This window comes from Esox lucius, chromosome 11, assembly GCF_011004845.1.
Source record: "Esox lucius isolate fEsoLuc1 chromosome 11, fEsoLuc1.pri, whole genome shotgun sequence".
Lineage (NCBI taxonomy): Eukaryota > Metazoa > Chordata > Actinopteri > Esociformes > Esocidae > Esox > Esox lucius.
Genome location: NC_047579.1, coordinates 41,246,417 through 41,264,683, shown reverse-complemented (window position 1 = coordinate 41,264,683; position 18,267 = coordinate 41,246,417). Strand labels below are relative to the sequence as shown.

The 18,267-nt window shown below is 45.2% G+C and overlaps 1 protein-coding gene across 1 annotated transcript in view; it reads left to right on the top strand.

Moving 5' to 3' along the window:
• The first annotated feature begins 4,005 nt into the window (after window positions 1-4,005).
• Window positions 4,006-18,267, top strand: part of lasp1 (LIM and SH3 protein 1) — a 42,422-nt gene continuing 28,160 nt past the window's right edge. The window contains exons 1-2 of the mRNA XM_013136062.4: window positions 4,006-4,273; window positions 15,495-15,589. Coding sequence (XP_012991516.2) covers window positions 4,205-4,273; window positions 15,495-15,589 — 164 coding nt within the window. The 5' untranslated portion in view covers window positions 4,006-4,204. The remainder of the gene's footprint in view (window positions 4,274-15,494; window positions 15,590-18,267) is intronic.

The following is an 18,267-nucleotide window of genomic DNA, read 5'->3' as shown; positions in this document are numbered from 1 at the left end:
TGAGGGCCCGAAGATCACGGGCATCCAGTATGGTTTTCCGGCCTTGACCCTTACACACAGAGATTGTTCCAGATTCTCTGAATCTTTGGATGATATTATGTACTGTAGATGATGATAACTTCAAACTCTTTGCAATTTTTCTCTGAGAAACTCCTTTCTGATATTGCTCCACTATTTTTCACCGCAGCATTGGGGGAATTGGTGATCCTCTGCCCCTTTTGACTTCTGAGAGACACTGCCACTCTGAGAGGCTCTTTTTATACCCAATCATGTTGCCAATTGACATAATAAGTTGCAAATTGGTCCTCCAGCTGTTCCTTATCTGTACATTTTACTTTTCCGGCCTCTTATTGCTACCTGTCCCGACTTTTTTGGAATGTGTAGCTCTCATGAAATCCAAAATGAGCCAATATTTGGCATGACATTACAAAATGTCTCACTTTCAATATTCAATATGTTATCTATATTCTATTGTGACTTAAATATACGTTGAGATTTGTAAATTATTCCATTCTTTTTTACTCACAATTTGTACATTGTCCCAACTTTTTTGGAATCGGGTTTGTACATTTGTTGTTTCCTTTCACTGTGAATGGTGTGCATGATGGACATAGTTAACGTGGGCGTGCTCAGATCCATGCCTGTCCGGGCATACGGCAGGGCTTGGCCCTTCCTGTCTCAGGAAGATCCCCTCGACCTGGGACGGAGGCTTCGACCTAGTTGCTGTCTGCATTAGGTGTGGGGGACAACACATCTGTTGATAGTAGCAGTCAGTTATATTCAGTGGCCATTAGTATTGTCCTGTGTTGTTATACAGTTTCTGTATATTTTATGTTATAATGTATGTATGTTATGATTTTTTAGATGTTGTTGATTTGCCCACTCATACTGCTCCTGCTATCTCTCTGATGGATTTTATTAGCAGTCTAAGGATAACCTGTTTCACTTGCATTGAGAGCTCCTTTGACCGCATGTTGTGTTTACAGCAACAGCTTCCAAATGTGAATGCCACACCTGGAATCAACTCCAGACCTTTTACCTGCTTAATTGATGAAGAAATAACAAAGGAATAGCCCACACCTGTCTTTGAAACAGCATTTGACTCAAATGTCCAATTGCATTTGGTCCCTTGAAAAAGAGGGTTCTACATATTAAAGAGCTATAATTCCTAAACCCTTCCTCCAATTTGGATGTGAATATCCTCATAATTTAAGCTGAGAGACTTCATTTTAAGCCCATATTCATTATTTAACTGTAACTTGGATGTATTTTGGTAAACAGCCTCAATAACAAAAAATGTGTCTGTGTCCAGTTATTTCCGGAACTATCTGGTCAAAATGTTGTTGTACACTAAAATAACTTCAAATTGATAAGAAATAGAGTGTAGACATTGTTAATGTTGTAAATGACTACTCTTCAGCTGGAAATGGCAGATGTTTAATGGAATATCTACATAGGCGTGCAGAGGCCCATTATCAGTAACCAAAAGTCCTGTGTTCCAATGGCACGTTGTGTTTGCTAATCCAAGTTTATAATTTTAAAAGGCTAATTGATCATTATAAAACCATTTTGCAATTGTTGTTGTGCTGATTAAAGAAACAATATAACTGCCCTTCTTTATACTAATGGAGTATCTGGAGCATCAGCAATTGTGGGTTTGATTACAAGCACAAAATGGCCAGAAACAAAGATGTTTTTTCTGAAACTCGCCAGTCTATTTTTGTTCTGAGAAATGAAGGCTATTCCATGTGAGAAATGCCCAAGGAACGGCACTTGATTGAAGCCTATCCAACTTGAGGGAGATGCTTCAGCAAGGATGGGGTGAAATCTCTTCAGATTACCTGAACAAATTGAGGTCTGCAAGGCTGTAAATGGAGGATTTTTTGACAAAAGCAAAGTTTTAGGGACACAATTATTATTTCAATTAAAAATCATTATTTCTAACCTTGTCATTGACTATATTTCCAATTCATTTTGCAATATTTCTTATTCAAACTCATTCCATATATGTTTCAAACTCATTTCAAACATTTCTAAGTGACCTCAAACATTTGAACGGTTGAGTTCATATGTTTATACAGTGGGGCAAAAAAGTATTTAGTCAGCCACCAATTGTGCAAGTTCTCCCACTTAAAAAGATGAGAGAGGCCTGTAATTTTCATCATAGGTACACTTCAACTATGAAAGACAAAATGAGGAAAAAAAATCCAGAAAATCACATTGTACGATTTTTTATGAATTTATTGGTAAAATAAGTATTTGGTCACCTACAAACAAGCAAGATTTCTGGCTCTCACAGACCTGTAACTTCTTCTTTAAGAGGCTCCTCTGTCCTCCACTCGTTACTTGTATTAATGGCACCTGTTTGAACTTGTTATCAGTATAAAAGACACCTGTCCACAACCTCAAACAGTCACACTCCAAACTCCACTATGGCCAAGACCAAAGAGCTGTCAAAGGACACCAGAAACAAAATTGTAGACCTGCACCAGGCTGGGAAGACTGAATCTGCAATAGGTAAGCAGCTTGGTGTGAAGAAATCAACTGTTATAAGAAAATGGAAGACATACAAGACCACTGATAATCTCCCTCGATCCGGGGCTCCACGCAAGATCTCACCCCGTGGGGTTAAAATGACCACAAGAACGGTGAGCAGAAATCCCAGAACCACATGGGGGGGACCTAGTGAATGACCTGCAGAGAGCTGGGACCAAAGTAACAAACGCTACCATCAGTAACACACTACGCCGCCAGGGACTCAAATCCTGCAGTGCCAGACGTGTCCCCCTGCTTAAGCCAGTACATGTCCAGGCCCATCTGAGGTTTGCTAGAGAGCATTTGGATGGTCCAGAAGAGGATTGGGAGAATGTCATATGGTCAGATGAAACCAAAATATAACTTTTTGGTAAAAACTCAACTCGTCGTGTTTGGTGGACAAAGAATGCTGAGTTGCATCCAAAGAACACCACACCTACTGTGAAGCATGGGGGTGGAAACATCATGCTTTGGGGTGGTTTTTCTGCAAAGGGACCAAGACGACTGATCCGTGTAAAGGAAAGAATGAATGGGGCCATGTATCGTGAGATTTTGAGTGATGTGGTGGAATGGGAGCATCGTGCCCTGGATGTGCATCCCACAAATCTCCATCAACTGCAAGATGCTATCCTATCAATATGGGCCAACATTTCTAAAGAATGCTTTCAGCACCTTGTTGAATCAATGCCACGTAGAATTAAGGCAGTTCTGAAGGCGAAAGGGGGTCAAACACAGTATTAGTATGGTGTTCCTAATAATCCTTTAGGTGAGTGTATGTATATATATATATAGAGAGAGAGAGAGAGAGAGAGAGAGAGAGAGAGAGAGAGAGAGAGAGAGAGAGAGAGAGAGAGAGAGAGAGAGAGAGAGAGAGAGAGAGAGAGAGAGAGAGAGAGCTGTAAAATAACAACTTGTTATTTTACAGCTGATAACTGATTCAATGTTTTGTGCCTTGTTTTTTTGTTTAAAAACCATTCATACGTGCAGTTCAGAATATTCATCAGAGACACCTCATGAATTACTTTTCAAATACCTGATTCAGAACAGCATTGTGTGCCTGTGATCTTTGCATTCTGACTGTGAAAACAATTCAATTTTTTGACAGCAGGTGTCACTCAAATCAAATTAATTGGCACGTTCCCTAATCTAGGTAGGTTTCCCTAATCGTGTCAGATTTTGTAATATGTTCTATGGATTGAACAATGAAGATAGTTGGTGTGTATTCTATGTACGTGTTAAATGTCAAATAATGCCGTTCATTTGTTCCACTGAAATGGTGTAGCGCCCTATTCCATGGAATCAACCGGAATCAAACGAATATAAATACCAATTAAAGTGTACGCTGACCTCCACTGATTGATGCCTGATAAAGACTTGAAAGATGTATCAATAACCATGGTTGCTTCAGAAATCATGCGTCGTCCCCATGGGACCACCCCCTTTCCTTTCTCGTCGGGAGCGCGGCATTGGAAAGAGAGGCGCCGTGCTCGCGCTTTCGGTGTCTGGTTCCTGTACTGACAGCCAGCTGTGCGATTATAACGACAACAATCTCGGGGATTTGATAAATCCAGCGGTCAAAGCTCAACTCCTATTGTTTTGGAAGAACACATTTAACAGATAAATATTTCTGATCTTTATAACTTAGCTAGAGAGAAAGCATTTCTCAAACATGAATCCGTCGTGTGGCAGATGTGGCAGAGTCGTGTATCCCACGGAAAAAGTGAATTGTCTGGACAAGGTACAGTAGGGGAAATATGTCTCTGAGGTCTGAAACCATATGTTTGAATTCTTATTGATCTGCTGCTATTTTTGTATTTTGTTCAAATATTTGAGAAACATTCATGACTGATTCTGTGTTTGAGTCATTTGTGATACCCAGGCAGGTAGGCTAATGTTAGCTAGCGTAGCTACAGCCCGTTAACTACCTGTCTGTGGATGTGAAAGTCGAACGTTAGCAAGGCTAACTAGCTTACTCTCTTACATTTTTCGATGAACGTTTAGCAATTAGGTTAGCTAACCAACTAGTTAGGTGTACTAGCTAACATTAGCAGTTTAAAAATGATATTTTTTATTGTACATTTGCCACGTTTCACACGTTTGAGTGCATGAACTAAGCATTTCCTGTTTTCACCTCTTCAAAAGCCAAATTTAGCTCGCTAACGTCTGGCTACTTAACGCTAACCAACGTTATGAAAGCCAGAAGGTTAGTATTGATAGGCCTGTCGTATGTATCACCAAACAATCAGATCGGTCAATATCAAATATGGGTTTATGCTTCATAATATTTACTGTAGCTTACAAAGATGAATGGTTGTATAAATACTGTACCTTGCCCCAAATCATTGAAACTATTTCCTATTTCTCTTACCTTCTGAGATGGTATGAATCGTAACTATCGTGGTATTTTCGTTATCCTGAAATATAAATAATCAAGTTATTGAATAGAACATGCTATGGCTAAAACGCCCTAGCTAGTGTTGACTGTATCCTTTTGACACAGTGAGTTAAGACAACGGTTTGCTTCTCAGGTAGAAACATTTGGGTTGTTTGGTTGGAATAAAAGTGATTATCAAAACCCAATCTACCTCACGCAGGCTACTCCATATAAGGAAGTGTAAAGTTATCTATCTGGGCGTGTGTACTTTTGAAAACTCCCAAGGGGAAGAAAGCCATCAGTCATATGTTTAGTGAAATTGGCAAGACTTTTAAAAAGCCCACTTAATGTCTCAATGTCTATTGCAGCAACGGTGTGCGTGTACACACAGGATCTAGGTAGATTAGGAGTCAACCTGGACTGTATACTTTTGTTTCTGTCTGTTTTGTCTCTTGTCACTCAGCACTGCAGTAGCACATGGTCTGCAGCATGCTGCTGCTGTCAGACAGTGTCTTGTATCTCATTGCCGTTTATACCGCTGCTGTCCAGGCTGAGTTACTTTTGCTTGCAGAGAGCACTGCGAATGACACTGCTCTAGTGGGGAATGTGGGTGGGGTCTCCGGTTGTGGTGAGAGTAGCGTGCATCGTCTAGCAGGGTCATGCGTGATTGTATCTAATGGGCAGTGCAATGGCCTTGAGGAATTGGTCAGCGGCAGTTATCTGTTCAGATCGATGGATGGAGTTGCCATGGAAAGGCGATAAAGCCCATTAATTGACATCAGAGATGCCAGCACTTGTTTCTGTGTGTGTGTGTGTGTGTGTGTGCGTGCGCGCCGTGTGCATTGTGCACGCTCATGGATTTGAACTCCTCACACTCCCTGTGGTGCCAAAACAAGGCCCTTCAACATGGTTGACAGATGTAGCTGACAGCCTATACCTTGGATTTGGTTTTAGAAGGCAAAATAAAATAAATGTATTCCTGGGTGTTCTGAGTGAAACGTGTTCAAAAGCTGAACTGCGATTGTGTTCGCTGAATTATCGTGGGCACACTGCCTGGAGCAGCGAACATTCCGGCAGACAGGCACTCCCATAAAAACATGCTCTGTCAGAGGCCTTCTGTGCTGCCTGTCTCACTCTGCACTACACACACCCAGCGAGTGTCCCTGTCTTTTCTGCCATTCCACATCGGTGCTCTCCCCCCTTAAGACACAGAAAACAACCTCCCGTATCCACTTCCTCTGCACCGTTTGCCTGTCCCATTTGTTCAAACCAGGCGAGGCCGGCCGCGACAGGCAGCAGTGCCCCCCACCCACCCCCCCCCACCTCAAGTCTAGCTCAGATGAAAAAGGCCGGGGCTGTAGTCAGGGCTGCGTCCGCTTCCCTCTGCGACGGCTGAATACCTGCTCATCTGATGGGGCTGCTGTGATAAATGGGGCTGTGGACACGATGTGCCACAGACGTTTGTTTGTCTGCCGTCCCGCGTCCCATTAAAACAGGGCACTCCCGGGGGCGTTTCAAGACAGGAAGTGAATGTTAATGACTTGCTTACAACATGTCGACGGACGTTGGTTGTGAGTTTGTAACAAAAATGTAACGAGTCCTCCTAGTTAGCTGACAGATGTGTGTTCTGGAATTGTGTCGGTGAGAGTTTTGTTATCTGCAGGAATGGGGAATTTGCCAGTTAGTGGGTTATTCAGAACCAGAGGGATGGCTACTGTACAATGCAAATCATGCTGTTGAAACATGGCCATGTTTGTATTTCAAAGGCTGAATGTGTTTGCACAGAAAATGAGGATGTGTTTCTGTTTCTGTGTTTCTCTGAGTCTATATTGATATAGCTATTTCCTATGTGGGAGATGTTCTCTGGAGGTAAGTGCTAAATGTTGCAATTTTCTCAATGTTCTGCGGTTTGTTAATGGGATTTGATTGCGATTACATGTTCCAGTCATTGGTCTCCAGATGTGAGCTTTGTTAGTTATGAGGAAACAAGTTTTTAATCCTCATGGAATTCAATGTGCTGAAAAAAGTTTCACTTCTTTTCATAAAGCACTGATGTTTTGGTTCAGATACACACAATATTGCAGGAATATGCCTACAATATTTTCTAAACTTTATGATATATCATCAAAGACAATACAACAACATGCAGCTACATTGGTAATATTGCCTATCATTACTTTATGTATCTCTGTGCTGGATTGTACCTGTATTTTTATTAGGTGGAGGTTCTCACACTACTGGCAAGGTTTTAATCAAGACCGCCAATTCAATTCCACAATGTGTTATCAATATTTAATTGTGACACACTTCGTGTGCTCTGCTCTCTCTCGCTTTAAACGGGTGTATATGTGTGAGAGGCAGTGTGTCAGGAAGCAGGTGGAAGGCCTTATTGGTTCCTGCCCAGCAGGGAAGAAGTTATTCTGCTATTTGAAAAGCAGAACCACTCCCCATAGATAGAGAGACCAGCTCCTGTTGGATGGAATGTTCTGGATCTTTCTGTCTGACTTATCTGGAGGGACTAACATACGCAATTAGATGAATTAACTGATTCTAGAATCGGCCACCCTTTGACGTTTAGCTGAAAATTGTTGACCATTTGGCTGTTTCCACTGAAAGTATTTGCACATTGCTGCTAGTCTTGCAAGGAGACGTGTAGGAGCATGTCGTTTAGCTAGCTCGCTTTAAGCCATCCAAAAAGATCACAGAAGGTCATAGCCTTGGGTTTTTATTAACAGCTTTCGGTTTTAGCGACCTTTATGGATGTCATCGAGCCATGTATTGTTCAGGCTCACTCGGTGCACGAGGATTCTGATAACCCTGGACTGGACACAGCTCAGAAAACCACATCCCAGGACTGAATGAAACGGGCCAGACCTGATCACGTCAAGGTTGCTTCAAGATGCCTTTTAGAATATTATACTGTGGCACATTTCAATTGTCTTTCTATTATTTGAGTGGCATTCCAGATATTGTGGAGCTGGTCAATTGAGTTAATTGCTTGCTTGCTTGCTCTTAAATAGGCCTAAATAAATAGGTCTTCATTTAAAAAGATTGTTGATAAATTATTCAACAGTAATTTAAGTGCATTGTGACCTAATCTGTTAATCTTGTGTATAACAGACAGATCACCATTTTAATTCAAGGCACTGTCATTTGATATGCAAAATGTTCCATTTTAAGAGACTAATCAACTCTGATCAATATGCTATGGAGCTGCATTCTTTTTATTTTAGTAGTTGTGTATTCCATCTTCATTGTCTTTCCCTTAATACTTTTTGTGTCAACGAGAATCATCTTATAATGTTGCATTTACTTTTTGAAAGATGAAGGCAGGCCTATCATTAAAAAAAATATTTTTATAGCAAAGAAATATTTTTAGAGCTGTCTGCTATGGATTCCCAATTCAGAAAGTTTCCTAAAGTAGCCTGCATGTCTGGACTCAGTAATTACCAAATGTTGTGGCCTAATTTTCTCATGTTGTAAATCCTATTTCTCATTGTTTAGCTTAATTTCTCTCATTTTTCATCTGCTTTAAGACTAATTGCCAATGTCACAACTTTTACGCGAGAATGGCCACAGTAGGTCTTTCGTGAACTAACAAGATTTCTTGGTGAAAATTTGATTACATTAAAAAAATCTTTGAAATGACCCATAGCTGTCGGGAAGTGTGGTTGCTTCCTCCGCTGATGTGGCCGCTGGCAGCACCCCCTGATGACATTAAAAATGTCACAATGCTAAAGTAGATTTTTGTATCGTCTACTATTTGCGCTGACGATTTGCTACCTTTGAGTTGCGCTGCTTGAACCGGTGGGCTGCGCTCACGAAACAAGTGCAGGGTGTTACTGAGGTTTATATGAATTCAAAATCTTCTATAGCCTGTAAGCTTCCAGCTGGTTATACCTTACATTGAGGGATTCCTACATTGGTCATGCAATATTGTTTTGCTTCTACATCAGATTTGAAGGTATTATGGCACATGCTGGTTTGTGACAATGCCCAAATATTTTTATAAACGCCGGGAAACCCTTTCGCCAGTCACCCAGTGACTGTGTTTATTGATCCAGCCAATCACTGTATCTTGGAATTCCAATACGGTCACGTATAGTACATAGATAATACCACGGTCGCGGCCCTATAGTACATAGATAATACCACGGTCGCGGCCCTATAGTACATAGATAATACCACGGTCGCGGCCCTATAGTACATAGATAATACCACGGTCGCGGCCCTATAGTACATAGATAATACCACGGTCGCGGCCCTATAGTACATAGATAATACCACGGTCGCGGCCCTATAGTACATAGATAATACCACGGTCGCGGCCCTATAGTACATAGATAATACCACGGTCGCGGCCCTATAGTACATAGTTAATACCACGGTCGCGGCCCTATAGTACATAGATAATACCACGGTCGCGGCCCTATAGTACATAGATAATACCACGGTCGCGGCCCTATAGTACATAGATAATACCACGGTCGCGGCCCTATAGTACATAGATAATACCACGGTCGCGGCCCTATAGTACATAGATAATACCACGGTCGCGGCCCTATAGTACATAGATAATACCACGGTCGCGGCCCTATAGTACATAGATAATACCACGGTCGCGGCCCTATAGTACATAGATAATACCACGGTCGCGGCCCTATAGTACATAGATAATACCACGGTCGCGGCCCTATAGTACATAGATAATACCACGGTCGCGGCCCTATAGTACATAGATAATACCACGGTCGCGGCCCTATAGTACATAGATAATACCACGGTCGCGGCCCTATAGTACATAGATAATACCACGGTCGCGGCCCTATAGTACATAGATAATACCACGGTCGCGGCCCTATAGTACATAGATAATACCACGGTCGCGGCCCTATAGTACATAGATAATACCACGGTCGCGGCCCTATAGTACATAGATAATACCACGGTCGCGGCCCTATAGTACATAGATAATACCACGGTCGCGGCCCTATAGTACATAGATAATACCACGGTCGCGGCCCTATAGTACATAGATAATACCACGGTCGCGGCCCTATAGTACATAGATAATACCACGGTCGCGGCCCTATAGTACATAGTTAATACCACGGTCGCGGCCCTATAGTACATAGTTAATACCACGGTCGCGGCCCTATAGTACATAGATAATACCACGGTCGCGGCCCTATAGTACATAGATAATACCACGGTCGCGGCCCTATAGTACATAGATAATACCACGGTCGCGGCCCTATAGTACATAGATAATACCACGGTCGCGGCCCTATAGTACATAGATAATACCACGGTCGCGGCCCTATAGTACATAGATAATACCACGGTCGCGGCCCTATAGTACATAGATAATACCACGGTCGCGGCCCTATAGTACATAGATAATACCACGGTCGCGGCCCTATAGTACATAGATAATACCACGGTCGCGGCCCTATAGTACATAGATAATACCACGGTCGCGGCCCTATAGTACATAGATAATACCACGGTCGCGGCCCTATAGTACATAGATAATACCACGGTCGCGGCCCTATAGTACATAGATAATACCACGGTCGCGGCCCTATAGTACATAGATAATACCACGGTCGCGGCCCTATAGTACATAGTTAATACCACGGTCGCGGCCCTATAGTACATAGATAATACCACGGTCGCGGCCCTATAGTACATAGATAATACCACGGTCGCGGCCCTATAGTACATAGATAATACCACGGTCGCGGCCCTATAGTACATAGATAATTAGGGCGTTAGGGAGATCAAAGTCGGAGTGCGTATGGAGCATGTTAACGCAGTACCAACAGACACCACCATCCGCATTTCGGGAAAGTTGAGAAGTTGTTTTCCTCTCGGCTCAGGGATCAGACCTCAGGCCCTGATTGGGTTTAACTCAGTGTGAATTAAAGCTAACACACTGAGAAAATAATGATTTTTTAATTTCATGATTAGTTCATTATTGGTGTGTGTCAGCTGGGACTGGTGCCAGAAGTGTGAGCCCAGTCCTGCCTCTCAGGCCTGGAATTGTCCGTTCCTGTCTCGGCTGATGCAGTCATACCACAGCGTGCTCTGTCGTGCTGCAACCGTAAACCCCCTCTTTCCCTCCAAATAGCACCACTCCCCTCAATGCTCTATACCTCAGTGTCACCGTTCTCCGGAGGTACCGCCACACTTCATAACAAGCTCATTCAAACGCTGTTTGGCAGACCAGCACTGCTGATCCTTCAGCTTGTGTAAGTGGCGTTGTCCATCCAAAACCGGGTACCTGCTCGTTATGTACTATGTTGTGTGTTGCCTCCATTTCGTCAAAACAATCTCAAACGTGGATTTTGATGACTGAGTTGTGATGGCAATTCCACTCTTTCAGATTACATAAACACAGTATTACACAATCAAAATGGGAAGTTTCAAAAAATATATATTTAAATAAGTCTTTATCTTTAATGCTAATCGCTTACCCTAATAGTGACAAGGAATGTAGATCCTTTTTTTCTCTCCACAGTTACATAGGCCTATTTAAACGGTTTGTCTAAATTTAGCTGGATTCTGTTTTTGAAAGATGATTCATGTTCAGAGGGCTGACTGAGTGAATTGGAGGTTAGTTCAGTTGGTCTCCTTCTGGTGTGACTCTTACCAGAGACCAAGTCTGTGTTGGAGTCACACTCTCGCCGGGGAGTCACAGACTGATGCTCTCTGCTCAGGTGACTGGCTGGTAGTTCGTTCTTAAGCTCCCTGCCTCTTTCTGTTTCTACAGAACCAGGACACCCATTGCTCCAAATTCTAATGCCCTATAAATAACAATACAGCGACATTTTAATGTCCCTGGGTCAAACTTGCTGTAGAACAAACCACTGACGTCCATTGAGACTGGGTGACAGCATCAGGTGTATTTCCTGTCCCAGAACTAGTCATTCAACATTGTGCCACGCTGACCAGAATGCTCTGTGCATGTCTCAACTTTCAACAGTCAGGGGTTTCATAATAGCTCAGTGCCAGGGAGGCGGTGTGCCTGTCTGCATAAGCTAAGTGCAGATACACACACACACACACACACACACACACACACACAGTCTGTGGATGTGTTTAGTAGATACTTGGGTAAACACTGTGTCCCGCTGAGAATGTGGTTGAGCGTGGTAAAGTCAATGCATCAGTAACACAATTAACTGTGGGCCTAAATTACTTTGTTTCCTCGAAACTTGCAGCCAAATGTAGACTCAGTGAGGCAACACTCTCTCTCTTTCACACACACACACACACACACACAGAGCTCCACCATTCCATTAAAACCTGAAGTATACACAGGAGCTAACCTGGACTGTCTCATACTTGATCAGGCTCGAGAGGTCCCCAGTCACGTTTGTTAATAGTGTGCTATTCAGGGTACAGACTGACAGAAAGACAGACAGCGTGTCAGTGTGGGTTCCTAAGGCCTGAGGTCAGTCCATACAGGCTGAGTGTCTCAGACATTGTCTGAGGGATTGTTAGGCTGACCGAGCACATTCACCTAATTTAGTCCTAGAGCCCTTGCTGACACACACCCAGTATCCTACATACATGATCACGTAGATATCCTGCGGCTATGTTGATGCAGAGCGACAGTTCCTCCTCGACCTCTCCACTACGTCCCCGTTTTCCCCACTGACTGATCCTGTCCGGCCTCGGTGCGTGGCTGGCTCTACCTGGAGTCGCACCCCTGACACCCGGCCCTGTTCTCCGCTGAGAGGGTCATGGATCCGGGCGGCGCGGTTGTCCTGTGGAATGTCGTTTATCAGGTTGAGGCTGTCTGCACAGCGACGAGCTGATACCCACGGCAACTCCGGCCATTTCTATGGAGATGCAATTTGGCTATTTAATAATACCATATTAATTTCCTTCCAATTATGTTTTAATCCTGCTGGCCTGATAGGGGCCATATTTTGCCCGACCCTGAATGGGAAGGTCCTGCCTTTTCACAGGGTCTGTAGAGGGGTTGGGGTTGGGCTCCAGGGTCTGTAGAGGGGTTGGGCTGTAGGGTCTGTAGAGGGGTTGGGGTTGGCCTCCAGGGTCTGTAGAGGGGTTGGGGTTGGGCTCCAGGGTCTGTAGAGGGGTTGGGGTTGGGCTGTAGGGTCTGTAGAGGGGTTGGGGTTGGGCTCCAGGGTCTGTAGAGGGGTTGGGGTTGGGCTGTAGGGTCTGTAGAGGGGTTGGGGTTGGGCTCCAGGGTCTGTAGAGGGGTTGTGGTTGGGCTCCAGGGTCTGTAGAGGGGTTGGGGTTGGGCTGTAGGGTCTGTAGAGGGGTTGGGGTTGGGCTCCAGGGTCTGTAGAGGGGTTGTGGTTGGGCTGTAGGGTCTGTAGAGGGGTTGTGGTTGGGCTCCAGGGTCTGTAGAGGGGTTGGGGTTGGGCTGTAGGGTCTGTAGGGTCTGTAGAGGGGTTGTGGTTGGGCTGTAGGGTTGGTCCTCTGTGTGTCTCACTGACGGACTCTGAGTCAGAGTTCCATTGACCAGGGCTCAGGGCTTGTGTCCAGTTTGAGCCCACTCCTTTGTCTGCCTCCACACACACACACACACACACACACACACACACACACACACACAATCTGGGTGGTCTGTCCCGTGAAGGGCGGTGTGAAAACACGCCAGACCTTGCTAGAATTCAGAAAGAGCGGGTGGTGTCATGGATTTCAGCCAATGTTTTTGTCCTTGCATTAAATGAAATGCTACCAGGAATCCTTGCTAGGCAGTGTGTTCTGGAAGCTCCCGTACCCCCCCCTCCCCCTCCCCCCACCACTGATCCACAGTTGTCCCTGTGTCACTGCCACTGTCCCATCCGGTCCACTGGTCTGATGCATTAACATCCTGGCTGTCATGGCAACTAACGGTTTAACTTGTAACCCTGGCTGTCATGGCGACCGCTGGCTTGATGTTTAGCCGCCAGATGCTGTCCTAGCGGAGTGGAGGGCTGGGGCTTTGCCGTGCCGGCGGTGTGTAGTGGCCGACGTGTCGGTAGGACGGCTTCACGCCGTACGACCCCGGCTGTGTCAGTGCCCTCAGCCCTAAGCCCCTCCTCCAGCCACAGAGAAAGGTGTTGGCTGCTCCATTTGCCTCCCTGGGGCTGTTTTTAGTCCCATGTGCCTTGACCAGAGGAGAATGTGGCTGTGGCGAGAGAGGGTGTACGAAAGACCCCCATAGCCAGCTCTAATAAGGGCTTTTTCCTCCCCCTCCTGTTCGGACTTCCCGTGGTCACAGTGGGAAAGGCCGGATCATTGCCTCATCCCCTGGCATTGCTCTCATCCACGCCTCCCTTCCTTCCCTCGCTCTCCCTTTCTCCTTCCATGTTTTCTCCGTTCTTCCTGTCTCCCTTCCCGGATCCCCCTTTGACCCCTCAGGCCACAGGTCAGCCTGATGCTAAGGGAGGGTGGGGAGCAAGTCGAAGGGGGACTCGGGTCGAAGTGGGGAGAGAGAAATGAACAGACCATCATCTGTCATACTGTCAGAGCTCAAATGTTTTCTGGTGTTTTCATGTTCATGGTGATGGATGAGTAGGGAAACTGGTTGAGTAGGTAGGTGCGTGTTTTCTATGTTTGGTTGTGGTGTTTGTAGATCTGATCTTAGCCTCCTGAGACCCTGTGTCCGCATATGAGGACACTGTTTTAGGCTTCCTGCACCATGTACATTCTGCTTAACTTAAACCTATTGTCTTTATTAGAGGACAGTTGTGTGCACCATGCTTAGATATTATACTTATCAGGTCCTACTAATCCCAAATAGCTAAGAGAAATAAAAAATGTGTCACATTATCAAAGCTCAGGTCTTAGGAGATTGATGGCCAGGAATATCTGTGCATATGGCCGTGAAGCCATGATTACAACCACAAGGTCTACAACCCTTTTTTTTTGCTCCAGAACCGTTAGCAGTGAGCCTCATTGTGTAACCTCTTCGGAGAGTGGCGGCGTCTCTTCTCTGTGATTTGTTATTGGCTTGTAGGAATGACATGGCAAAACAATCACAACTAGCCCACCCCTCTTATCAACCACTGAAGAATCTGCACAGTATTCTGCGGTTGGTGGGCAGGGCTGATTAGTGTGCGTTCACATTGGCAGGAGCTGGGCGGTTGGGGGGCGGGGCCGGACTTCCGGGTGGAAGTTCTTTCTTGAAGTGGATGCACGGCTCTGTGCTCTCATACTCCACCACTGGGCTTCATGCAGGATTTTTGCACACACACTTCTCTCGGTTCTCTCTTGCTGTCTCTCACTCTTTACACACACACACACACACACACACACACACACACACACACACACACACACACACACGCTTATACATAACCAGTGTGAGGAGATGAGAGAAAGAGGAAGTCCAGTGCCCTTCAACCCATCAGAACCCAGACTAATTAATCTCTCATTCCATTTCCCTCCTCCTCTCTGAGGGATAAAGAGCTGGTCAGGGTGTCATGGTTGTGGCACATGTTAGTCAGTTGTAGTGGGAGTATGGTGCGGAGTTTAAGCCCCTCAACCACGCATTGAAGTGTCTTATATGGTTAACATCTAATTCTTCTCTCTCCCCCCCCCCCCCTTCTCTCTCTGACAGTACTGGCACAAAGGATGCTTCAGCTGTGAGATCTGCAAAATGACTCTAAACATGAAGAATTACAAAGGCTTTGAAAAGAGACCATACTGCAATGCGTAAGTAGTCCCTAAATGCGTGCGTGTGTGTTATGTAATACGTGTGCGTGAAAGGTTCGTCCCACATACTAGACCTACAGTGGGGAGAACAAGTATTTGACACACTGCCGATTTTGCAGGTTTTCCCACTTACAAAGCATGTAGAAGTCTGTAATTTTAATCATAGGTACACTTCAACTGTGAGTGACGGAATCTAAAACAAAAATCCAGAAAAATCACATTGTATGATTAAGTAATTAATTTGCATTTTATTGCATGACATAAGTATTTGATACATCAGAAAAGCAGAACTTAATATTTGGTACAGAAACCTTTGTTTGCAATTACAGAGATCATACGTTTCCTGTAGTTCTTGACCAGGTTTGCACACATTGCAGCAGGGATTTTGGCCCACTCCTCCATACAGACCTCCAGATCCTTCAGGTTTCGGGCTGTCGCTGGGCAATATAGACTTTCAGCTCCCTCCAAAGATGTTCTATTGGGTTCAGGTCTGGGCACTGGCTAGGCCACTCCAGGACCTTGAGATGCTTCTAACGGAGGCTGTGTGTTGCCCTGGCTGTGTGTTCCGGGTCGTTGTCATGCTGGAAGACCCAGCCATGACCCATCTTCAATGCTCTTACTGAGGGAAGGAGGTTGTTGGCCAAGATCTCATGATACATGACCCCATCCATCCTCCCCTCAATACGATGCAGTCGTCCTGACCCCTTTGCAGAAAAGCATCCCCAAAGAATGATGTTTCCACCTTCATGCTTCACGGTTGGGATGGTGTTCTTGGGGTTGTACTCATCCTTCTTCTTCCAAACACGGCAAGTGGAGTTTAGACCAAAAAGCTCTATTTTTGTCTCATCAGACCACATGACCTTCTCCCATTCCTCCTCTGGATCACCCAGATGGTCATTGGCAAACTTCAGATGGGCCTGGACATGCGCTGGCTTGAGCAGGGGGACCTTGTGTGCGCTTCAGGATTTTAATCCATGACGGTGTAGTGTGTTACTAATGGTTCTCTTCAGGTCATTGACCAGGTCCTGCCCTGTAGTTCTGGGCTGATCCCTCACCTTCCTCATGATCATTGATGCCCCATGAGGTGAGATCTTGCATGGAGCCCCAGACCGAGGGAGATTGACCGTCATCTTGAACTTCTTCCATTTTCTAATAATTGCGCCAACAGTTGTTGCCTTCTCACCAAGCTGCTTGACTATTGTCCTGTAGCCCATCCTAGCTTTGTGCAGGTCTACAATTTGATCCCTGATGTCCTTACACAGCTCTCTGGTCTTACCAATTGTGGAGAGGTTGGAGTATGTTTGATTGAGTGTGTGGACAGGTGTCTTTTATACAGGTAACGAGTTCAAACAGGTGCAGTTAATACAGGTAATGAGTGGAGAACAGGAGGGCTTCTTAAAGAAAAACTAACAGGTCTGTGAAAGCCGAAGTTCTTACTGGTTGGTAGGTGATCAAATACTTATGTCATGCAATAAAATGCAAACAAATTATTTTCTGGATTTTTGTTATAGATTCCGTCTCTCACTGTTGAAGTGTACCTATGATAAAAATTGCAGACCTCTACATGCTTTGTAAGTAAGAAACACTGCCGATTTTGCAGGTTATCAAATACTTGTTTTCCCCACTGTATCACCCTGACCAAAGTAGCTGATGGGTCTGTTACTGAAAACGTGCATGTGCGTGTGAATGTTCTAGGCATGTTCTAAGCCCAGCTGTGTGTTCTTCGGAACAGCAGTGTGGAGGCCCCTGTTTCCCTCCTCTCTGGCTGGCCTCTTTCCCCAGAGGGACGGGCTAGTTTTGTGTGGGAAAGGCCACGCCTACACCCCATCACGGACACCCCCTCACGGACACCCCCGCAGTCTCAGGGGGTCAACAAGGGAAATTCCAGAAGTTCCTTAGCAGTGACCCACACGCCCCCACAACCCCGCCCCCCACACACGCATGCACGCACACGCTCTTTCTCTCTAAAACTCGTGCTCCCATGGTTGGTAAGAAATCCTCCTTGGAATCCCTTTCTCGCTCTGCTCTGCTCTCATGAACCTCCAATCATTTTTTTGCCTTCCTCTCTTTGTGTGTGTGGTTGGGTGAGTTAATGTTCTGACCGCCTTCTGGACTCTTTCACCCTCTCCCATGCACTCACAGTTCGCTCCATCACTTACAGTCATGCACTTAATTCATACCGCCTGCCTGAGAAATGCCCTCTTGTGTTTTTCTAATGATTCACCCTTTCTGCGATCACCTCTCTTCAATATGTTGGTCCATCTGTCTCTCTACCCAGACTCCATCCAGGTCAACGCTTGCACGTCAGCTGCTGTTTTTTAATTGTTTGATCCAGATCTTTCCGAGCGATTCATAGGCTCCGTCTTCAACGGGATCATCGCTACCCCCCACACCCCCACCCCCTAACATTCAGTTATCTCCCCTCCACCCATCCACTCTGCCCGTCCACCACAGGAAGCATGCCATCCACTCTGCCCGTCCACCACAGGAAGCATGCCATCCACTCTGCCCGTCCACCACAGGAAGCATGCCCCTCCAGGCTCTGTCTCTTTTTTTTTTGTGGATCTCGTCTGTGAAATACCGATGGTTTGGTTAGCGTAAACATAATCGCTGGAAGAGATTCCCTCTCCAGAGAAGGAATGCTGGCACTAACTCTACTGTAACTGTGTTTTCTTGTT